Source organism: Aspergillus sclerotioniger, assembly GCF_003184525.1.
Source record: "Aspergillus sclerotioniger CBS 115572 chromosome Unknown BO94scaffold_28, whole genome shotgun sequence".
In the NCBI taxonomy this organism is placed as follows: domain Eukaryota; kingdom Fungi; phylum Ascomycota; class Eurotiomycetes; order Eurotiales; family Aspergillaceae; genus Aspergillus; species Aspergillus sclerotioniger.
The window spans coordinates 254,560-276,380 of record NW_020291018.1 but is presented as its reverse complement, the minus strand read 5'-3'; the positions used below and the strand labels follow the sequence as shown (position 1 = coordinate 276,380).

Sequence of the window (21,821 nt, the reverse complement as noted above, 5' to 3'; positions counted from 1 at the left end):
AATAAGCAGTATGAGCCAACAGTATCATCAGGTGCTTTTCCAAATACCCCTCACGCTACATGCATACGTGGGGCCGTGCATTATTTGATCCAGACATTCACCCCGCCTGGCGATTTCAGAGATGCTGGGAGTACAATTACTCCTCGACGGCTATCGAGGTTCTTAGGCCCCAGCCCTGATAGTCAAATATCGGTGAGAATTGATCGGTGAGCGCACAGACCTTTCAAGAAAAAGGATAGATAGCGTCGCATCTCGATCTTCCATAACACTTACCTACCCCAAGGATCCTTTCAACTCATTATCAATTACAAATGTCAGGATCAGACCCCCCCGAGTTTGGCCATATCGGCACTATGCCCTGACAGATTATGTATAAGATACCATCGGTCATAACTTCATAATGTGCACAGAATATCAAACCACGAGGATAGTTGGCGGCGTGACCACCACTGAAACAATTACAGATGAGTGCAGCGAAAGGCCCACCACAGGCACTATCAAAGACTGCCCCAGATACAAATTTGTACAAGCCGGATCCAGCCGTCAGAAAAAAAAACTTGCCAGGTTGGGCCAAGGGTGGCGGTGCGGCCAGTGCCTAGTGGCAATTCAGAGTCGACCCTGTAGGTATTGTGACGTTTGTGCAAAGCGATGAGATTCACTCACAGCCGAACAGGGGTTTCTTCCTTCTCCATGGCGTGGAAATATTTCAGCATTGATTTTGATCTACGCTTCGGACCTCATAGAGGGGAATCTGTTGGGGGGTGACTTAACAACTTTTTGTCCTTGATTTATACGTGTTTGCTTTTGCCATAAACGCGTGGAGTATAGCCATTGTGATATCAAATTACATGAGTGATCAACGGCGGAGGCAAATCATCCCACAAGCCTGAAGAGCACATGGTTTAGTTAGAAGTGGCAAGGTATCAAAATACGACCGATAGATTTAAACGTTAATATGGGCTATGTGTGGACAACGTGACTGCTTCTGCTGCTGAAGTAATCTTCCCATTCCAGAGTCCTAATATAATATCACCGCGGAACAGGTGACATACATCGGGAAATTCATGATTTTTGTACCGTTGCTCAACTTCAAGATTTGCAAGGTGTTCTCGCTGAAATCGTGCACGTATGACATCGGGATCACCAGATCGAACGGTATCCTCAGACTCCACGGGGTACAGGTTACTGTATGGAGGCTTGCCAGTCAAAAGCTCGTATAGGGTGGAACCCAGGGCAAAAAGATCGGATAGTACCGTGTTAGGCAGCTCGTAATCCCTGGGCAAGCAGTGCGTCGCCTTTTCGTACCCAAGGGCGGGATGTCCAGGATACTGGGACGAGTTGAAATCGCCTAAGCGTATGTTAAAATCATTGTCAACAAAAAACTGCCGTAGTGCAAGATCAGAATGAATAATGTCATAGGAATGAATAACCGCCACTGCCTCTATCAGTTGTTGGAACAACTTTGACTTTAGTTCAGGGGTAACTTCATTTGTCTGACAGAAACTGGCGAGATCACCATGCGAATAGTATTTGATGTCAATGTAGTCCATCCTTCCTCGGGAGGTGCACTGGGCAATGCGAGGGTGGTCATCCAAAAGGTTATAAATAGTTGCCTCGCGGATAATCGGTTGCAAATCCTCTTCACTTCCACTCCGAGGTGCTTTTCGGATGATTGTACCATCCACCAAATAGACCTCGGCAAAGATACCAATCATAATGAGCTTTTGATTGTTCGATTGCTGGATGATGGGGCGATGTTTGGTGGTAATTACGTGGTGTTGGGTGTCCGTGTAAGATGACTGCTGTACACAAGTCAGTGGGGAAAACGTACTGCAGACTCAAGTCATGACTTACAGGATGGGCTTCGTCGTGATAAGGAAGACGGCCACCGGTCGCAGTCAATCCATGCATCAAGCGTTGGAATGGCAAGAATCGCGGTCTGCATATGTCCAAAACAGCCTGCCAAATCAAAGGCCCCATCGGGAGCACTCTAGAGAAGAAAAACATGATGACGATTGCGTTGGGATTCAAGGCATGGGGCCGAGGTCAATGAGGAATTGTCGACTGAGCTGGGCTAGGAAGAAACTTGACCTTCGTTCGAGTGAGGTCGATTAGTTAGTTATGTGATGCTAACCTGACTAATCACCCACGGCGATCCACCTCGCTCCAGGATCTGGTCCATTGTAAGATGGACCAGATCCAGACATGGCGAACGGTGTGAATGGGCTGGCTCTTCATACCGAGAGGGAGGATTTACGAGTTAAAGCTAACGCACCACTGCCAGTGGTGTCCTGCCAGGTAGGGTAGTCAGCGTCAGCAGTATTATGGAGTCAACTTTACTAGCAACCGTACTTTTCTCCAAGCAATGCGAGACTATCACCTCAGAACTGTATGATCAGAGGCAACGGATTTGGGGAAATCCCGTTCATTAGCCCATAGGCTCTGTGGAGGTGGAGCTCCCCGCAGAGGCAGTGATTTGCTCACACTGCGGAGTGGGAGATCCGCCTTTTCGCCTCCATCTCCATCCAGTCTCAGCGATGCGGGATTAGTGCCTCAGGCCTGTGAATCCCCGGGTAGTCTCAGCACCACCGCCAAAGATCCATTAATCCAAGTATGTATGTAAATCTCCAATCCCTCTAGGAATTCTTAAAGATATCCAGAATTGTAACTGACGGAAATCGGACACTCGACTCAAAGATACCTGCAGGCGACTAGTAGACCTTGATGGTAGACTAAGTACTGCATGTCCGACCGTAAACGGTCGGGATCGCTCAAGGTGTCAGCAGACAATAATTACTAGTAAAAAAGAGAGTGTGGATTTGATTATTCATTTGTTTAAGTTATATTTTCATGTCAAGTTATGCCGTTACAACAATGATATCACTGTCTATAATATGAGTCTGCAGCACCTGACCCCTGATCGTATTGCTGGGATTGTGGGTGTTGACCCCCTGGAGCCGGGTATTGCTGAGGTTGCTGATATTGACCAGCTGCTGCCGGGTTATGCTGCGGAGGTTGAGATTGAACCCCTTGGCCCTGATGATATTCCTGTGGCTGGCCAGCTGGACCCGGATTATATTGCTGATATTGTTGAGGCTGAGCACTTGGAGCTGGGGAGTATTGCTGAAATTGTTGATAGTGGCCACCCAGGGGAGGGTATTGCTGGTGCTGCTGATATTGCGCGCCCTCCGGCGGGGCCGCCCCAGTCTGCACCATGGGAGTGTGCTGAAGATCTTCAGGAGCATAATCGCTAGGACTTGGGCCCGTCGGCATCTGCACACCAGCGGGAGCTTGATCGAAGTTCGCATCTCCCTGCGCGGAATGGATGGTGTGCGTCAACATGCGCACGGACGGGTTGTTAGTCCGCGCCTGACCGGCTATGATCTCTTTAGCAGGAATCTTGCGGCCATAGAACCTCTCATTCTCATCTGTCCGCTCAATGACAATTGATCCGTCAATCTGCACACCTGCATAGAAACCGCGACTCTTGACATAGGACCAGATGGGCGCCCGTCGCTTGTGCACCTCCGACTCCAAGACACCACCCATGCCAACCGGTCCCGCAGCGACAGTGACCTCGCTACCCAGGGTGACTCGGATCTTGGTGAAAGCCTCCAAAGCCTCATAGGTGTTGATGACCATAACACAGTCATAAATATCGGCACCAACCAAGAACCCCAACCCAGCGGTATGCAACAGAATCCCCGACGGAGCACTCCACTCCCCCGTCTCCGGAATTCTCGAAATCAGAATCCCACTGCCACCAGCACCACTAAACCATAGCCCGGTTCTCATCGCCGTAAAGATAACCAATCCCTTTGCCTGTCGAATCACATCCGAGGGGATCTTCTTGAGCACCTTTTGCTGTCCGCGCGGCTTATCGATCTTCGGCTTCGCTCCGTTCTTCTCGTCGGGTGGGGGAGGAGCCTCCGTGGCGGTCTCATCAACGTACACGCCATCCTTGCAGAAACTGCGAAGAATGCGAGCAACTTTCTCGCTTTCTTTGTCGAGGGTCATGGGCCAGAAGGCTTCGGAACCGAGTTTGTTACTGAGACGGTTGACGGGGCCACCGAGTTTGTCGAGTGCACCCCAGGCTTTATCGAAGCCCATTTTGCCGTAGGTTTTTGTTTTCCCCCACATGCTGCTGCCGGCGGTGGTAGGTGGTTGTTGCGACATGGTGGGATGTGAAGGGGGAATGCGGGAAGAGGGTGGTACTGCGTCGCGGGCAGGTATTATCGTATAATACTGTAGGGGATTTCTGGATAAAGATAATGGAATCTGCAAATTAAATATTCGGAGAGTACGGTTTTGATAACGAAGAAAAATGCCCGTCCGCAGCAAGGCTGACGTCGGTGGGGGAGTCGAAGGCATCAACAATTGGGGCGGGGCATTGGCGACTCGCCGACCCGCTCGGCCCGGCTCAGCCTTCGCAGTCGTCGTAATCGTGAAATCTTACTGCTTGGAGGCTAGCGTTGGAGGCAACAGCCACACCAGGGATTCCCAGGCTGCCACATTTAAGTTAGTCCAGTTGGTGCTTCGGGGATCGGAATACAATCGGGTTTCAGCGGACTATATCGCTCTCCGCCATGTGAGTACCCTGTACGAAGTAGAGTTTGCTTCTGATGCAGTTGCTTGTCCGATTTTTGGGAGCTAACAGTCGTCCAATAGGGACGATCGATGATGGCGATACGCTGATAACGACGGCGTGATCGGCAATGACGTCGATACCGGTTACCCCAGTCTGGAAATCCGGCTTCCCTTCGGATGCTTGATGAGGAAAGGACAATGGTCAGATATGATGAAAGCAATATGATGAAAGCAACAAGAATTAAATTATGCTAATCCTCACGGCATCCTCTGCATGCCACATTACATCCACGCTGGCAATTCGCGCTCAATAACACATGCGATACAACAACACTCAATAACATGTAGCTCATGAGTGAGATGGACTCCGAATAGGATCCTTCTGCGCACTCTCGACACTCTTCAAGAACTCCCGCGCTGCATCCGGATCATCCGCAAAGACATGCTCCGCCACCATCCGCTGCGGTGTCTCGCCCATCCATTGGAATAAGGAAAAGTCGCGGAACCGGTCCGACCGGAAGATCTCCAGCACCTCCACCTCCTCGTCGTCGCTGAGGTTCTCGATGAAATGGCCCATGTTTCGGGGCACGATGCCCACGTCACCGGCAACATAGTCAAATGTACGAGCAGTGCCCTCGGCAGCAAAAATAGTCACTCGCGCCCGACCCCGCTTGAAGTAGGACCACTCGTCAGCATTGGGGTGCCAGTGCATCTCCCGGATGGCTCCAGGGTGGATGGTCAGATGGGCAGCCGCCACTGTCTTGGAGATGGGAAAGTTGGACGAGTCGGTGATACGGACGTCTCCTCCAGTGGTGTGCTCGGGCTCCTGCGCTAGCATCTTGTGTGTGAAACGTTGCTTCGATGCCTTGAAGTTGCGGGGTAACTCTTTGGCGATGGACTCGGGAACAGACCCCTGGAAAATATACTTCTCTGAGGTCGGGATGTTTTTGAAGGTCTGCGGGCGCATGCGGAAGTTCTCGGCCAGGACAGACTTGGGGGTGTGTGCTTTTGCATAGTTAGTTCAATTCTCTAGATCCGTTCAGTGCAGGGCATACCCATCCAGTCAGTCAACAAGAACGTCGACTCCTCAGAAAACCCCCCATCGTCAAAAATGAGCAGAAATTCGGTACCGTTCGGACCAAGACCCTGAAGGGAATGCGGATGGCCTGAGGGAAAGTACCACAGGTCGCCTTCTTCCAGGTCGTCGATGAAGCTGCCGCCCTCGAGGTCGAGGCCGGTCACTCGCACGCGCCCGGCCAGCACATACGCCCATTCCGCTTCCCGGTGCCAGTGTAACTCACGAATAACCCCCTCATCTAGGCGCATGTTGACACCAGCAAGCTCCTTGCTGGTTGGGAGTTCACGCACGGTTGTCTGGCGTGTCCAACCTCCCTCCTGCAGTGTGTCAGCGCCATCACACTGCATATTCTAGCCGTACGACAGTAGAAGTACTCACCTCAATGCGGACATGGGAGTCTGCAAAGCTCCATCGCATGTTGGCCATGTTCCCATGGTCGGTGCTAGGAGGACGGACCATGTCGGGGTTCTGGCGCTCACGGTCCTTGTTACGTGGCCCCATGACAGTGGCTCCGTCACCCATGCGCCAGGGCAAGGGCTCATGGCCATCTCCAATCGAATCCACCTTGTGGTCATAAGGATCGCGATGATCTGGAGTAAATGGTTTGTCTTGAAAGAAATATGAAGGAGAAGAGGCGGGGATTCGCAGTAGTTGCTGATATTCCTCAGTTGGGACTGGGCCACTGTGACCTGAGCCGACCAGGGCGGCCACGGTCGCGAAGGTCAGCAGGAGCTGCTGAGAGGACAGAGGTAGCTGCATGCTTGCGATGGATTCAGAGCTTGCAAACCTATTCTCTCAGCCATGGTCAGCCATGGAAAGGGGCATACTTATAACCACTGGCTGGGGGGTGGCTCGAGGATTCCTTGTTCTCGAGGTATTGTCATCATCCGACTGTTCCGACAGCCAGTGATGTCGTACCCGAGGTCAGAAAACAGGAGAGACAGTGGAGCCATCTGCGCGAAATAGAGCCGGGCAAAGCTTGGTATGCTTGTTTGGAGAAGGGGAGGCATTGGTGGAGCGTTCAGCCCTACAAGGCCGGGCGTCCACGTCATTGGATCTCCGCCGACGTCACGCGGCGCTGCACGACGCGGTCGAGAAGCCCAATGCTTTCTCCACATCCCCAATTTCTTTCATCACTCCCACCTCCTCTGCCGTCCCATCCGTGGCCAAACTATAAGTCCTGCTAGTCGTCGCGGTTTGCCTCCCTTATTATCACAGCATATTGCGAGGATAACTGCTGCCTGGCCCTCCCTGCCCCAACCCACCCCGGTCACCACACAGACCATCTCACCTTATCCACGTCCAACCACCACCATGGCGCGCGACAACACACACTACCAGCAATTTCCCGCCCAGGAGAGCGACCCCCTCCTGGGACCCCGACATGGATCGAAATCCTCCCCCCTGGGTCGACTGCGGCACCATCTCCGCACGGAAATCGACCCCCACAGGGCCGACCTTCTCCTCATTTTCTGCTATGTGATTACTGGTCTGTTGGACAGCTCTGCTGTCTTCATCTGGGGGTCGTTTGTGAGCATGCAGACCGGCAACACGGTGTATTTGGGGCTAGGCCTGGCGGGGATGGACGACACTCAACGCTGGCTGAAATCGCTCATCTCGATCAGCAGTTTCTGCATCGGCTCCTTTTTCTTCGCTTTGTTTCACCGCCTCTTCCGCACCCCACGGCAACGATCCGCTCTGGCGCTGTCATTCACACTGCAGATGATTTGTGTCACCATTGCAGCTAGTATTGTCACCGTGCATCAGACTGGGAAAAACGACCTGTTGTCGTGGAAAATTGCTGTTCCGTTGGCGCTGGTCTCGTTCCAGGGTAGCGGACAGGCGGTTACCAGCCGGGTGTTGAAGTTTAGTAGCTTGACCAGCGTCGTGCTTACTAGCATCTACTGTGATTTGTTCTCGAACCCGGCCCTCATATCCCCCAGCGTGGTGAAGGATCCTGATGAGTGGAGACGGGCTGGAGCGGTTCTGGGGTTGTTGCTTGGAACGTTGCTGGGAGGTGTATGGGCCAAGAGCGAGGTTGGTTTGCCGGGAGCGTTGTGGACAGCCGTGTTTTTCAAGGGGCTTATTGCAGTTGCATGGCTGTGGTGGAAGGGCAAGGATGATGATGAGTAGACAGTAGCCTGTTATAGGATCGATCTTATTCGACACTAGAGATAGTGCCTGGGGTGCATGGCTAGGTGTTGCTATATATAGTGTCGAGGCAACAGTGTCTGATGATTGCTACAAATACAGTGACTCATCGAGTCATCGATAGACCTCGAAAGTTTTTGAAATGAATGTGTGATTGTTTATTGATGATTGATGGATATTTCCTACACTTCAAACTTTGGCCACATTGCCCATAGGTGTAAGATTCCGCGATCCCTGCTGTGCTCGTCCACGGGACGCCTTAGCGCGGATTGAGATCGGTTAAGCACTAGAAACTCTGGCCACGCACCCCACATTCTGACCGAAAGCGTTGCGGCATTTTGTCCATTCACCAGGCTTCCATTATTTGGAGATATTGAGTTTGGCGTTCCCCTCTTAACTTAAGAGAAGGTTAACCCCTCATTCCCCGCACAACACCTCATCCGGACCTCGAATACGACCCACCCGCGATAACCCGAGATAAGGAAGCTCTATCTTGCTGCTTTATCGCTCGGGACACTTCCATGGGCTATCTATCGTAGCGGAGGTGATGTTCGGCCAAGAATCCGAACCTTCGGTGCACACGACCGAGATATCCAGTTTACAGTGTTTAAATGATAGAATGCTGCAAATAACAAATGTACAATCACATCGACCAACTACAATCTCTACCTATCCATTCCAACATAATCAATCTCATCTACACCCTAAATAACAACCACCATGACTTCCACCGAAACGCCCCCCTCCTTCTTCAAAGCAACCAGATACATCCCCCCCGATTCCATCTTCGCCCTGACAGCAGAATACAACCTCGACCCATCCCCGGAAAAGGTCAATCTCGGACAAGGCACCTACCGCGACAAAAACGGCCAACCATGGGTCCTCCCCTCCGTGCAGAAAAGTCGGGAAATCCTCCTCACCCAGGGTTTAAACCACGAGTACCTCCCCATCCTAGGTCTTCAATCCTTCCGCGACAATGCCACTCGCATGGCTTTAGGACCTGATCTCTACGAAAGAATCCAGTCCAGAGTACCTACACCCTCCCCTCCATAAAATCCCCAACCGACTCACACAACCAGGTCTCGACCTGCCAAGCCCTCTCCGGCACCGGCTCCCTGCACACAGCCGGCCTTCTCCTCCGAAGCTGTCGCTCCCCACTCCTACCCAAGATCTACATCCCCAGTCCAACATGGTCCAATCACCACCAAGTCTTCTCTTCTCTGGGATTCGTCTGCGAGTCATTTACCTACTACGACCCCGTGCTTAGATCCCTCGATATCGAATCGTACTACTCTGCTCTGAGGAACGCGGACCCGGGCTCGGTGGTTATTCTGCATGCCTGTGCACATAACCCGACCGGGTGCGATCCTAGTAAATCTCAATGGAAGGAACTTGGGCACATCATTAAAGAGAGGGGATTATTCCCCCTCTTCGATGCAGCCTATTTGGGGTTTAATTCAGGAAACGTGGATGAAGATGCCTTTGCGATTAGGTATTTTGCGGATGAGTTGGGGTTAGAGGTGGGTGTTTGTTTGTCGTTTGCGAAGAATATGGGGTTATATGGTAAGCCCTTCTCATAATGTCGATTACTGGAAATTATGGCTGATGGGGTGTAGGTGAGAGGACGGGATGCCTGTTTTTGGTTACCCGTACGGAGGAAACAGCGATGAATACGCAATCTACCCTTGAGATGCTTCAGCGGGCTGAGGTCTCGAATCCGCCGGCTTATGGGGCGAAGATTGCAGCGACGATACTTTCTAGCCCGGAGTTGAAGGATCTTTGGTATAAGGATCTGGAGACGATGAGTGGACGGATTCGGGATATGCGGGTGGCTTTGTATGATGCTTTGATCAAGCACGGTGAGTTTCGTTCCATACTTCTTTAGCTCTTTCTTTCTGCCTCTATCTGCTGATAATAGTTTTATATAGGTGTACCAGGAAACTGGGACCATCTCATCCGCCAATCAGGGATGTTTGGGTTCTTGGGTCTTGAGAGTGATGTTGTATTGAGGTTGAAAGGTAAGGGAGTCCAGGTGTGGTTCTTGGGATGGGTTACTAATGGTATCTTCAGAGGACTATCATATCTACATGGCAGGTAATTCTCGCGTGTCTATTGCGGGGTTGAATGAGGGAAATGTGGAGTATGTTGGGAGGTCGATTGCGGAGTGTTTGAGGGGGTAGGATAGTGCATAGCAGATTATCGTTCTGTGGAGTCATGGCATTGAAGCTTAATTATAAATTAAAACAGACATGACTTCTAGATAATAAATTATCCTACGGCTCTAATGGATTTGGTTGAATCAAGTCATTTTCTAATAAGTCATCTACGTGTGGGTTTGATTGTCAATACGAGTATAAAACCAGAGAGCCATGTTCTATTGAATGCTGCGAAGGTACGAAGAGGTTGATCAAATCCAGCTAAATTAAAACCATACCATAGTTCATATATCATTTAATATGTGAACCACCGTCATTTGTCATTATCTAATTGCGATATCGTATTTTTCTTAGAACCCAACTTGCTTGTTGACGGTTGTACGACTGCCTACATCCCCCCTCCTCCCCTCTCAACACTCAACAACCTACCCAAGCACCCTCCTCACCATCTCAACCCTACAAATAAAATCAGCACTCAACCCGCCTACCTTCCACACACCCAGAAAGAAGTAAAAACAAGGGAGAAACTCACACAACAAACGTCCCCCCCGAAACCGGCCCCGCCCTACACAACGCCGTCCCCAACCCCCTCCACATACCTCCATCCCTCAGCATCCCACTCACCGCCCCCCGAAACGACCCCCACCTCCTGTCATGCCCAAACCCATCACTCTGCATCCTACTCTTCACAACATCAAACGGATGGCTCAACAACCATAACATCTCACCCGCTAGCGCCCCACAAACCGCAATCTCCCATGTAGGTAATGTTTCCCTTGTCAGGGATTGTTGTTTGGCCGCGAGGGAAAGGCATCCCTCGTAGGTGGCGAACCAGACCCCGATGCCGTGGCCTTCGCGGAGGAGGGTGGCGGTTTGGCCGCGGTAGAGGGCGGGGAGGCCGCCTTGGTGGAGGAGGGTGAGGGCGCAGTGTAAGGGACCGGTGTAGAGGGGTTTGGGTTGGGTTTGGAGGCGGATGCGGATGTGTTCGATGGGTCCGGAGAGGATGCTGTTGGTTAGGCCGGCGAGGGCGCCGGAGAGGTAGGTTTGGGGGAGAGAGGGGAGGGAGTGGGGTTAGGGGGTGTGAGGTGGTGCTGGAAGAAGTGGAAGGCGCTGAATTGGATGCTGACCTGTGGGTTGGAGTGTGAGAGGTAATTATGGAGATGGGAGAGTTGGATTTGAGGCGGTACTTACGCATGCTCCGACGCCGAGGAGGGGGACGAGCGAGCCCTGGTAAGGGTTAGTATGGGGGACAGTGGGGTGGTGGGTGCTGGCGGACCTTGTAGAATGCCAATGGCCCTTCTCTTTGCCAGATTTGTTGGGTTGAAGAGAGCGCACTCCCTCCTTGGGTTTGAAGGCGGACTTTGACGAGGTCTGTTGTATCAAGCACTTAGAATGATCGTGACCTAGTATCTAGCTTGTTGAGACTTACCAAACGGCTGTCCTAGTCAGAGATCCTAATCAATATAGCCCCTCAAAATAAAGCGAACACCTACCGATCACCACTTGGGCGACTCCGCCCGCCGCCCCTGCCACGAGATCCTTTACGTTCTGTTTCCATCCCGGTGCTGTATGTACAGGCGTGAAGCTCTCGGCACTGGACGCCATATTAATGTGTGGGAGTTGATTCTACCTTACTGCGACCCGCCATAGCTTAAGACATTCTAAAAAGGGGGAATCTAGATATCGTTATCTGTCTATAGTTGTGCTGGAAGATCGTCAATCGTCGTCGGACCTTCAGCCCGACTTGATCACACCTCGGCATTTCTCCCCGATGGGCTCGGCCCGCGTGGCTGCATCGTGGCCCACTTGTATAGCTTATTCGTTCGTTTGGGGTGATGTTAGCCGCTGGCTTCATGTTCTCTTTCTATCTTGCCTCGAGTGTTAGTTGGAAAGGCATATGTTGTGGCGATTACATCGCTCTGCTCACCAAGGCAAACTTGTCAGAAAGCTGGGTTTTGCAAGTGGAGGTTTTGACTTCGTCTTATTTCCTCTCGGTGACAAATATGTTCCTGCATTTACTGTCGATATGAACAGATCTCCACCCCCTTCAAGTAATGGCTGTTTCCGAGTGGCGGTTGAATTAAGCTGTCCCATGCGGGATCGACTTTGTTTATATCCCCGTGGAGATAACTGCACTGCGATTGTCCAAACCGTTCTCCCCACGACTTATCGGGGTTTTGCTGTAATTATTATGGAGCTAGTGTCAAACAACCGTCAGCCAGGATTCACCTAAGATCTTAGCTTCGATTAATCTCACTAAGTCCAGTCTAGGTATCCTTTTCGGACCGTAAGATTATCCATGTTTCATCCAACCAGATCTGTCTCTTGATCGCGGATCTTATCACGCGCCGTAGCGCTTCGGCCTCCGGAAAAGACATACTCCATGCTGACAAGATAGCGGCGGGGGAAATTACCAGAACCAGCTAACAAGCATGATCCCTGCCATAAGCTCAGCTGGATGCACAGGCTGCCATGATCGAGATGGAGCATCGTGCAACCCAGCCACATGCACAACAAGCACAGCCATGTTCGTGTCACTTTCGGAATAAGATCATACTGGCTGCCCCTAACACCTGTTCTTCATCGCGGGACACAAATCCAACTTTGGAGTGCAGAATAAGCATAAATGCATCGACTATTGTGTCAACTAGTCCGGACTATTTGCTGGCTCGCAACTAGTGTTCGGAAAATCTCCGTGGTAAAGTGTCACCACTTTTTCACCAGAATGGCCAATCAGAAGTAGCCTATTCAGTTATGGAAGCGGAACGGATCCCAACACTATCACGTGATATCATATTTTTCAGTCCCGTGGATCGATACTTGGCATGATCAACAGGGTGCGCCAAGCAGGGCTGTTCCATCGACCTAATTTCGTCCCGTGTTGAGATTTCTCTAGTATCTAGGTACGGAGTACCACATCCCTTTGTTTCTCCCCAAGTAAGTTCATGCCAAGGGAAGGCAATTGCTGACCCACCAGGCGTGCCACGTCGTCAACCACGGATGAGCGATTACTGATCAGGGATTCCGACAAGCAATGGTTATTAAAAGATGCCCCATCCTGTATGTGGCTAGCGTGTTTCTGCCAGGGTTTGCCTAGCCTCGCATGGGCTTCCCGATCGGGAGTCCCTTACAAGTTGCCTACAAGGGGTGAGTCCGAAGCGATCATGGACACACTCATCAAATTCAGAGTGGATCAACTTAATAACCAACAATTTGTGAGAACAAGAATATCATTCCTAAACAGAAGCGTGGGCGGGCTTACCTCATCTTCAGCTTCCAGCAGGATCTACTTGGCATTTTGTGGGTTATCTGATCCACAGCACATCGACTATTATTTGAGACGACAGGGGACTTTAAATGCCTGTGACGGCGGTGCCTTGGACCCGTTCAGCCCTTCCGACTACCAAGGGAGGGAGTCGCATGCCATCGACATCCGCATGCCAAACTGACGGGTGTGACATTGCTGTTTCATCGCTACGGCACTATCCTCCGGTCCGTATCCGTGTCCGATACCCAACGTAGCGGTGGTAAGCCTCAGTCGCGTAAGGGCCGAAAGGCTCGTATTCGTAGATCGAGAGGGGCGGAGGTGGAGGCGGTGCCCAAGACGGCCATCGCGTATCGCAGCCAGTCACGGGTTGCACTAACGGCCGCGACCAGGGGTCCAGCCAATAAGGAGCCACCCTTTTGGTTGGTCGTTCCCGGAAAAGGAAAGGTGGCATTATTCCTTGCCTGAGGTGGACGCGGCCCCAGTTAGTGTTAGTCGCAGTTTCCACGGCCACCAGCCCGTTTGGCTCCCCATTCTTTCTTCTTCCTCCGCGCCGCTGCTGGGCTGACGACGTCTTTTGGCGTGTTCTGCTTCTTCTCCGAGTGCTGTTCTTTTCTTTCACATCCCCTACCCCCTATTCATCCTCTTCTTCCTCCTTGATCCCGGATCCTCTCTTCTTCCGTTTCATTCCCCCGGTTGTCAGTCGCCCATGAATCCCGTCTCCCGTGTGGCCCCCCGTTGTACATACCATTAATCTCAGCATTATCCAGCATTTTGGCATCGGTGTCAGCTTATCTTTCGGCATTTACTTATAATCATACATCACATCCCGGCATCTATAGTTTCAGGCTGGAATCCATCGGATAGGGGCAAACACGCGACACCGACGGAGCTGCTTATACCCCTCGCTTGATCCGTCCCACCGTTTGTAACATCCATCGCTCATGCTTGCTCGTTCGTCCTGGTAGCTCCGATCTGCGATCTTATTTAAAGCGTCGTCCCGTCGCCCCATTATCGCACGTCAGCCATGGCGTCGACTACCAACAACACTGTCGATCTGGGGAAGCCCCAGTTCGCTTCCCACTCATGGGCTGAGCCGATCGTGAGTAATTCTTTCTACTGCCCATGCGACATCTTCGTTGACCTAACTTTCTCTTCAGATAGTCGTGAGCATCATGCTCAGCTCCTTATACTTCAACCGTCGCAGAGATTTCAGCATCTTCGGCAAAAATAACAACCGGGATCTTGGGTCGTCACACCCGTTGTATGTGAAAGACGAGGAGGCCGATCCCTTCGACCCATACTCGGAGAGAGAAAGCGATGACCAGGCCCGGGCTCAACCGCCCGCCAACCCACATCCCCCGAAGTATCGCAAATGCCTGTGGTACACGGTCGAGACACCGAACTCGTCTCGTTTTGCTCGTCATTTCCACAGTCGGATCCTGCAGAAGTTCCCCTTCTTGGTCGAGATGTTCTACTGGGTTATGAACTATTTGTTCTATTCGTGCACCAAAGCCATTGCGCAATCGCTTTCTCCCGCCGGTAGCGACGTCGTCCAGCTCGCCCAGGATCATGCCATTGGACTTTTAAAGGTGGAACATGACTCGTTTTTCAGCATCTTCTTTCCTATTCAGGAGGCCGATTTCCAGGCTTTCTTTGTCAACGGCCATCCAGGATGGATGACCTTCTTCAACCGAATCTATTCCCTCGTCCACATCCCGGGAACCGTCGCGTGAGTTTAGCGGTGTCATGAACGTGGAATTTCGGCTGACCTGACTGTAGTTTTCTCTCCTGGTGGTACTTTTCCGCCCCCGACTTTGAGACCTTTGCCATTGTCCGTCGCACCATGACCCTCGGCAACTTCATGGCATTTATCATCTTCTGCTTCTGGCCCCTGATGCCTCCGCGTCTTCTGCCCGAATCTTACGGTTTCCACGACACTGTGCGTCAGGAGCACGCCGAGAGTGTCTGGGTGGGAGGAAAAATGGTGAACCAGCTGGCCGCCATGCCCAGCTTGCACTTCACCTACGCGTTCTGCATCGGCAGCACATTCTTCTACCACTCCGGTGTTCTTCACCGCCTTTTCGGAAAGCGCAGCACCCGCACGACTCTGAAGGACATTGTCTTTTTCATCCTGGGCTTCATCTATCCACTATTGGTTTTGGCTGTGATTGTCGCCACCGCCAACCACTATTGGATGGATGCTACGGTTGCTACCTTTTCTGTCACCTTTTCTTTCTTCTGCAACGGGATCTGGATGGTTCTGCTGCCCTTGGAGGACATGCTGCTGTGGCTGTTGCGGCTGGAGAAGCCCATCCCCACGACCGGGAACCGCCGAGGCTTGCCTCAAGACGATGACCGTGAGGGTGTTGAATACCGTCCACTATAGGCTATAACCGATAATACACTAATCGAGATCTCGCTGGTTTGCGTTATTATCAGCATCTACGACCTTGGCATGGATGACAGAGTTGTTGCACGGCGTCATTCCGAATGGAATCTGAACAGCCATGTACATCAGTCCAGCTATCCTCATCTTGGTCTGCTACCACGCTCGGGTTTGTTGGGTGCTATGCGCTGGACGCCAAGTATGCGATGTAATGACATATAGAATATATACGATCATCCACTCCTGACGCAGTAGTATACAATCAGTGATTCACGTAATACCAATTCTTCACCCCTGATAAATGTCTTTCCAGTCCAGCCAGCCACATCCAGCCACAATCACCCAGTCCCACATCGCTCATTTCCGGATTCCATCTCGGAGGTCCTGGTTCCGTTCTCTGCTTCCATCGGGGTCGGCAACAATTGCTCCGACATCCCGTGTCCGACAGATACCCACTAGGCTGCGATGGGTTAGCGTGTGGGTCATCGGAGATGTCGTCGCCGAGGTACTTCTTACTCAGCGGTGCTTAACTTGCATAGAGCCGGTGCTAAATCCTTTCATGGAGATCATGTTTTAGATGGTTGTCATAATATACACAGTAGAGTGGCTGCAGAATCTGCCAGTGTTATTGTTTGTCTTCGGTCTGATATGTTGGTGTGGATTGTTAGGGAGGGAAGGGTGCTGTGTGCGAGAGATATATAGTATCCCCCATCGAAAACAGCCCACTTTAACCATGCTGAAGATTTCTAGGTTTTTTATTTAGAAGAAATAAGTGAGTTGTTTTTTTTCTACGCATACGTGAAGGGTCTATATACTTCGGAGATTGGAGAACATTCGCTGCGTTAACGATCCCTGAGGCCAGGTCCTGTTATATACCTGAAGGTTTCATATGTGCCTGAGGCCATGAGAAGTAACCCTCGGGCCATTGGGTAGTGTAGTATCTATCTCAAATCAATTCGAATTCCATTTACCCCTAAAAAGCCCACTAAGCTAATACTACCATGACCACTCTCTATATCATTACTAACCTTTCTCTTCCGGCTTGGGAATCCGAGCAAGCCACTGTCTACCAAGGGAGGGACCGTTCAAGTTTGAGATCTGCGGTCTACTGGTTAGAAGCAGAATAGGTATGGGTTTGACTAGACTAGACTGTAGGTATATGATTCTATTAGGTATGGAACCAAATTCATTCCAAGCGCAAGGCAGAGAGACTGCGGCAGTGAGATCTACACCGTGGCCGTTGTCTAAATCTCGTCATAATGAATACCACCACCCAGAAACAATGTCGTCACAAGGTGGTTTAAATCTCAACAACCATCAACATCTTCTCTCCCAGTTATTGGAAATATCCTCACCAGACATCCTAAAGACAGAAGACCACCGCTATCATCACCATATAACAATCTCTCCCTCCATATCTTAATCCACAACCATCCCACCCCGAACCTCAAAAAGCCCAGCCCCCTCAAGAAAAAACAAACCATGTCTTCCAACCCACCCCCCTCATACGAAGATGCCTATCTAAGCGCAAGTCCATCCTCCCATCCCCAATATCAACCCACCCCACCCCACTAACCAACCACCACCAGCGCACCAAACCAAGCCCCCATCCACACGAAGAACGCCCCGAAGACTTCCAACCATCCTTGGAGAAAATGTTCCTATCCGTGGTAAATTCCATCATGCACAACCACATGGATACACACGAGCGGATTCTCGTCGAACGAGTAAAACAAGCACAGAAGGATGGACGATGGGAATGGTTGAATGGTGAGAACTTTATGGTATTTATACTGTGTTTTTTGTTTTGTGGGGTTGTGGTTGGGAAGTCGGTTGCGATTGTTGCTGGTATGTGGGGGATTATTATGTCTTGAGTTGGGGGTGGTTGGTGTTTGGTTGGGATGGTTGTTTAGGGTGGCACTTTTTTTTTTTGGTATTAGCGCTGAGTAAGTGTAAGTTAGGTCTTGCTGTGGGATATCGCCGGCTCTAAGGGTTCTTATTGATTATGGGTTTTGGGTTCGTGTTAGCTGTTCGAATGTATTGTTGAGTAATTGATATGCAGGATGTCTTGACTATATACCTGAAAGAATGTGTTGCGTGATGCTTACGAAGGCGTCTCGCAATGTTTTGGACTGTGGACGGCTGAAGATTGTCCGCAGGCTAGGACTTGGTTTTTCGTTTCTGCTTAGATGTGGCTTTTGGATGGTTGTTTTTTTATCTCACCAGGCAGTGACGCATTCTGTAGAGGAAAGTTTCTTTAGATTGGATATGGATCATTGATTCTCTTGTTCTTGACAGTCTTATATGCTGCTCGAGCTATATATAAACCCACGTGGATTATTGATACGTCAGCCCAAGCTAGCCTCTACCATTGGGATGATGCCGTTCTCGATGGCTTCGCTGGATCGCCAATCGGACCATGTGTGATCCAGTAGACCTGGATATTGTCAGTACCATGCCACTTGATGACAAAAAGGATCACCTACCCCAAGTCTCATCATAATCCTGGATTCCCTGGCGGATATAATAACTTCCCGAGAGCACCCAGATCATCCACCCGGCATGCACACTGGGCAACCATTTCCTCAAACAACTCGGATATACCTCCGTATAGGTGGTATTATCCTGCTCGTAGCCAAATTCCGTCATTACCACGGGCAAAACATTGACAATGCTGGAGTCGTCTGTCTCTAGGGCGTTGAATCCATCTGTTAGTAAGCTCGAGGAGAGACTACTGCAGCTAGTAGCGGAGGAATCGTAGTTGTGGAGCTCGAGGACAATCTTATCGGAGAAGGTGAAATCGGATTTCTTGAAGTAGGTGTCGTTACCTAGGTTAGAGGCTGTGGGGATCGGGGATAGTGTGGTGTCGTAGTTGAGGCCAGAGAAGAAGAGGAGCAGATCGGAGTTCACCTCGTGCACTTGCTTCGCGTTCTCAACCATGTTCGTGTACCAGTTGTCCCAGTTGTAGCTGTCGTCGGCGAGGGTGGTGTCGTCGTCAGGACTGCGGAGTTCGTTGCGCATCCCGATGCTTTTCACCGCGGGGAGTGATTTCACCTGTTTTGTAAGTAAGAGATTGGGAATGAGGAGGAATGCATACATGCTCAGCCATATATTTCCACCCTCGATGCCAATTTGAAACATTAAAGTAAGTATCCCCAAACCAAGCATTACCATCGGTAGTCGAACAGCACCACGACGCTTTGGAAACATGGTTATCCAAATGCACATAGATGCCCTGGTTATAGCACTCCGTAGCGACAGCATCGTAGACCTGTCTTCCTTAGTATCACAACCCAATCAACATCAACACCTCCATCAAAGACATACCTCAAGTCGGGTTGTATTCTCCCCAAACTGCGGATTATTCCCCACAATATCCTCATAAATCTTCGTCCCATTCGTGTCTCCTAACGCATTAATCAACGACGTCTTGATCGGTACATCCGCCCCTGTCTCATAAATATCATCGATCATCTCAATTGCAAACGTGAGTCGAATCACATTCATCCCTAGATCCTTCAACTTGCCGACAATATACTCGATCGATTGGTACTGTAGACCCTCGGGGATCATGGCTACTTCGGCGCCGGGCCAGTTCGCCCCTACATAGGTCACGTTGTTGCCGTCCGAGTCGACGATCCATCGGCCGGAGGTGGAGAGGGGGGAGGAAGTTATTGCTCTAGCAAGAGTAGGGGCCAGGAGGCCTAGTAGGTGTATGCCGTTGCGGATGTGCATTTTGTTTGCTGCGGTGTGGTTTAGGGTTGAGTGTTGCGATGGCGAGGGTTCTGCAGGTGCTCTTATAGCTTTTCGTGCAATGCTCCTCTTATCGGAGGTGACATGCAGCATAGCCCCGACCCCTGTGAATGAGCGCATGATCAAGGTTTGTTCCTGGATGCATCGCCAATGAGAAAGCATATGAAAAGCCAATTCCGCTGCTGTTGGTGGCGATTCGTGGACCGCCCCGGATAGTCCGGTTCTTCAGGCGGGGTAAACAGGCACAGGCATTGTGTGGGCTGACGAACACGCGTCGTAATATAACCGACTGGCGGGGGTGATGATGATGATGCGGGGAAATTATCCGCCTATGGGTATGGGGTTCTCGATTGGGTGGTTGCTGTGGTGTTTCACATGCTTGCGCTTATCTGGTGGATGGAATCAGAGAATTGGGTTTGTTCAGGAACGGGCTAACCTGCAGATCGGATAATTGGAAGAAGAATGAGGTCATTGAAGAAGATTTCTCTCCGGTGGAATCGCGTCTGCTGATCTTCCCCTCTGCAGAGGGGGTGCTGTCAGCTAGATAGGGTCCATGCACGCCCCGCCCTGACGATGGGCCGATGGGGAAATTAACCGATGGTCTGCCCACCACGGCAGCTGAACTGAAAAGGCTGAGGAAGTCAATGCCCGTAAGATTTCTTATTATTGCAACTTCAGGATGAGGCGAGTTGATATGCTCAGTTGATACTAAGATGTATGAACATGGCCTCGCATATCAACAATTGCACCACATAGTTAACAAAGGTGGACTTCAAAAGATCCGAGAGCACCACCAGGATGAGCTATGAGGTCTACTTATTCATTCAGATACTTAGCCAGCTGTCAATTCAATCTTCTAAATAATTATGCTACGAAACCTCGAAAACACATTTAGATCTGGATGACCACCAATCAACCATCCACCGTGCAACGATTCATCGCCTCAATCGCAGCCTGACACATATCCTTCGTCTCCTGCGTGGTTACCGAATGGCCCTTTAGAGTCTCGAGCCTCTCCAACCAAAATTCCCATCGTGGAAGATTCAATCCCGACTCCCCAGTCCACAGACTCATACTAGGCCTCCCACTCGATATCCCCTCCCGGCACCCAGCATAGATTTTGGGCGCACATAGGATAAACCAAATAGCAGCAGCCGGAGCTCGGCAATTGTACGTGATATTCTTTGGTTGTGCCTTCCGTGGATTCTCTTCCAGACCCATTCGAATCGTCGTAAGTGCATTACCGAGATAGGATCTTTTTCCGGAGTTGGTCAGGTGAGCTAAGAACCCGTTCATGTTTCGCCAGCGTATATCCCATTTGTCGCCTACTTCTTCGGGGTTGCCGATCTCTGTGGCAGTGTTAACTAGCTGGCTGGTCCGACGGCTTGGCTGTGGAGCGAAGGCGAAATCAAGACACAACCAACGGCATGAGAAGGGATAGTGTTTGACTTACGATTCAAGCGCTCGATAAGCATCATGTGAAAATAGAAAGGGGGATTCCATGCCGACCGACCATCGAATTCGTCGCCGTCTTTGAGAATCACAGGGGGCAGTTCGCTCAATGCATCCCGGAGGGCGAGAAACCGTTGCATGGGTTCCTCCCGGTAATCCAGTTGGGGAGGAAGACGGAACGCGAGCTCCCAGAAGTTGAAACAAAAGTCTTGACCGGATTCTTGGTGAGGGAGGGTAGGGTCATATCGTGGCTGGAAGTAGGGGAAGTGCGCGTTGATTTCGCGGGCGGCTTGTGCGGCCGTGATCGGGGAGTCGGCGGGCAGGTATCGGGCTAACAGATCGAAGAGGACATGCTCACGGGCATGCGCCAGAGGGTGGATTTGCGCATCGAGGTTCAAGGGGTTAGGATCGGTCGCCATGGTGTCGGGGTGGATGGCGACAGAGATGGATGGGGGACGGAGAGGGAAGTTGGAAGGGGAAGAAAAGGGTTTGCTTGCCAGGGCTCCCAAGTCAGCTGGCGGCAAGGCTGACAGGTGGGGGCGTGGCGCTACATGTGTCAACAAAGGCACAGGATGGTCAAGCTTACGGGAGATTTGCAACCGGCCTGTCAATGGTGTTGGTACCTCCTTTAGCCTTTGTTGGTGAGCTGCGTGTTTGGCCTCGTTCAGTTCAGCCCCCAATGTGATCTCCAGACCCTGTTCCAATGTCCGACCACCCGCGATAATCAGAAGAGGGACAATCAACGACCAATATATTGATCGATCACATGCGATCACAGGCTCGAATGAGGTGAGCCATCAGGCACAAAGAAAGAATAGGCCACCCGGCTTCTTATATAAGAGACGAAGCATGAAAAGCTGAGGTCGGACTATTCCCATGGAATGAAGGAATCATCCGCATCTTTGAAGACAGGTCACACAATCGGAATTGATGTGTTTTCAGCGAAGCGAGCAGGATTGGAACCATTGTCAGATACCCCAGTATGGGATG

The 21,821-nt window shown here is 51.0% G+C and overlaps 9 protein-coding genes across 9 annotated transcripts; 3 read left to right on the top strand and 6 right to left on the bottom strand.

Annotated features, from left to right (window-relative positions):
* Positions 1-950: 950 nt before the first annotated feature.
* BO94DRAFT_577868 (kinase-like protein) lies at positions 951-2,444 on the bottom strand (the record flags this gene model as incomplete). Its single annotated transcript, XM_025615190.1, has 4 exons — positions 2,353-2,444; positions 2,241-2,291; positions 1,855-2,091; positions 951-1,802 (listed from the first exon to the last, which is right to left on the bottom strand). The coding sequence occupies exons 3-4, from the start codon at positions 2,005-2,007 to the stop codon at positions 951-953; spliced, it is 1,005 nt and encodes a 334-aa protein (XP_025464072.1). The 5' UTR covers positions 2,008-2,091; positions 2,241-2,291; positions 2,353-2,444.
* Positions 2,445-2,813: 369 nt separating this feature from the next.
* Positions 2,814-4,343, bottom strand: BO94DRAFT_538468 (DUF500 and UBA/TS-N domain protein). The gene has a single exon (XM_025612496.1). The coding sequence runs from the start codon at positions 4,174-4,176 to the stop codon at positions 2,881-2,883; it is 1,296 nt and encodes a 431-aa protein (XP_025464071.1). The 5' UTR covers positions 4,177-4,343; the 3' UTR covers positions 2,814-2,880.
* A 304-nt stretch (positions 4,344-4,647) lies between these two features.
* BO94DRAFT_523831 (oxalate decarboxylase OxdC) lies at positions 4,648-6,458 on the bottom strand. Its single transcript, XM_025610232.1, has 3 exons — positions 6,044-6,458; positions 5,643-5,982; positions 4,648-5,592 (listed from the first exon to the last, which is right to left on the bottom strand). The coding sequence occupies exons 1-3, from the start codon at positions 6,422-6,424 to the stop codon at positions 4,937-4,939; spliced, it is 1,377 nt and encodes a 458-aa protein (XP_025464070.1). The 5' UTR covers positions 6,425-6,458; the 3' UTR covers positions 4,648-4,936.
* Positions 6,459-6,651: 193 nt separating this feature from the next.
* Positions 6,652-7,967, top strand: BO94DRAFT_499417 (YoaK family protein). Its single transcript, XM_025609375.1, has one exon. The coding sequence runs from the start codon at positions 6,980-6,982 to the stop codon at positions 7,796-7,798; it is 819 nt and encodes a 272-aa protein (XP_025464069.1). The 5' UTR covers positions 6,652-6,979; the 3' UTR covers positions 7,799-7,967.
* Positions 7,968-8,527: 560 nt separating this feature from the next.
* Positions 8,528-9,996, top strand: BO94DRAFT_523826 (aromatic-amino-acid aminotransferase; the record flags this gene model as incomplete). Its single annotated transcript, XM_025610231.1, has 5 exons — positions 8,528-8,845; positions 8,896-9,379; positions 9,433-9,675; positions 9,745-9,834; positions 9,887-9,996. Exons 1-5 carry the CDS (start codon positions 8,537-8,539, stop codon positions 9,994-9,996), a joined length of 1,236 nt encoding a protein of 411 aa, XP_025464068.1. The 5' UTR covers positions 8,528-8,536.
* A 504-nt stretch (positions 9,997-10,500) lies between these two features.
* On the bottom strand, positions 10,501-11,577 carry BO94DRAFT_568495 (mitochondrial carrier; the record flags this gene model as incomplete). The annotated part of the gene is made up of 2 exons (XM_025614682.1): positions 10,501-10,978; positions 11,462-11,577. The coding sequence occupies 2 exons, from the start codon at positions 11,575-11,577 to the stop codon at positions 10,501-10,503; spliced, it is 594 nt and encodes a 197-aa protein (XP_025464067.1).
* A 2,223-nt stretch (positions 11,578-13,800) lies between these two features.
* Positions 13,801-15,896, top strand: BO94DRAFT_538465 (phosphatase PAP2 family protein). Its single transcript, XM_025612495.1, has 3 exons — positions 13,801-14,339; positions 14,398-14,969; positions 15,020-15,896. Exons 1-3 carry the CDS (start codon positions 14,265-14,267, stop codon positions 15,624-15,626), a joined length of 1,254 nt encoding a protein of 417 aa, XP_025464066.1. The 5' UTR covers positions 13,801-14,264; the 3' UTR covers positions 15,627-15,896.
* Positions 15,897-17,922: 2,026 nt separating this feature from the next.
* On the bottom strand, positions 17,923-19,379 carry BO94DRAFT_499411 (cellulase family protein). Its single transcript, XM_025609374.1, has 4 exons — positions 18,954-19,379; positions 18,724-18,897; positions 18,113-18,680; positions 17,923-18,063 (listed from the first exon to the last, which is right to left on the bottom strand). The coding sequence occupies exons 1-4, from the start codon at positions 19,359-19,361 to the stop codon at positions 17,975-17,977; spliced, it is 1,239 nt and encodes a 412-aa protein (XP_025464065.1). The 5' UTR covers positions 19,362-19,379; the 3' UTR covers positions 17,923-17,974.
* Positions 19,380-20,214: 835 nt separating this feature from the next.
* Positions 20,215-21,362, bottom strand: BO94DRAFT_538463 (DUF3632 domain-containing protein). Its single transcript, XM_025612494.1, has 2 exons — positions 20,833-21,362; positions 20,215-20,728 (listed from the first exon to the last, which is right to left on the bottom strand). The coding sequence occupies exons 1-2, from the start codon at positions 21,248-21,250 to the stop codon at positions 20,292-20,294; spliced, it is 855 nt and encodes a 284-aa protein (XP_025464064.1). The 5' UTR covers positions 21,251-21,362; the 3' UTR covers positions 20,215-20,291.
* Between the last annotated feature and the right edge of the window lie 459 nt (positions 21,363-21,821).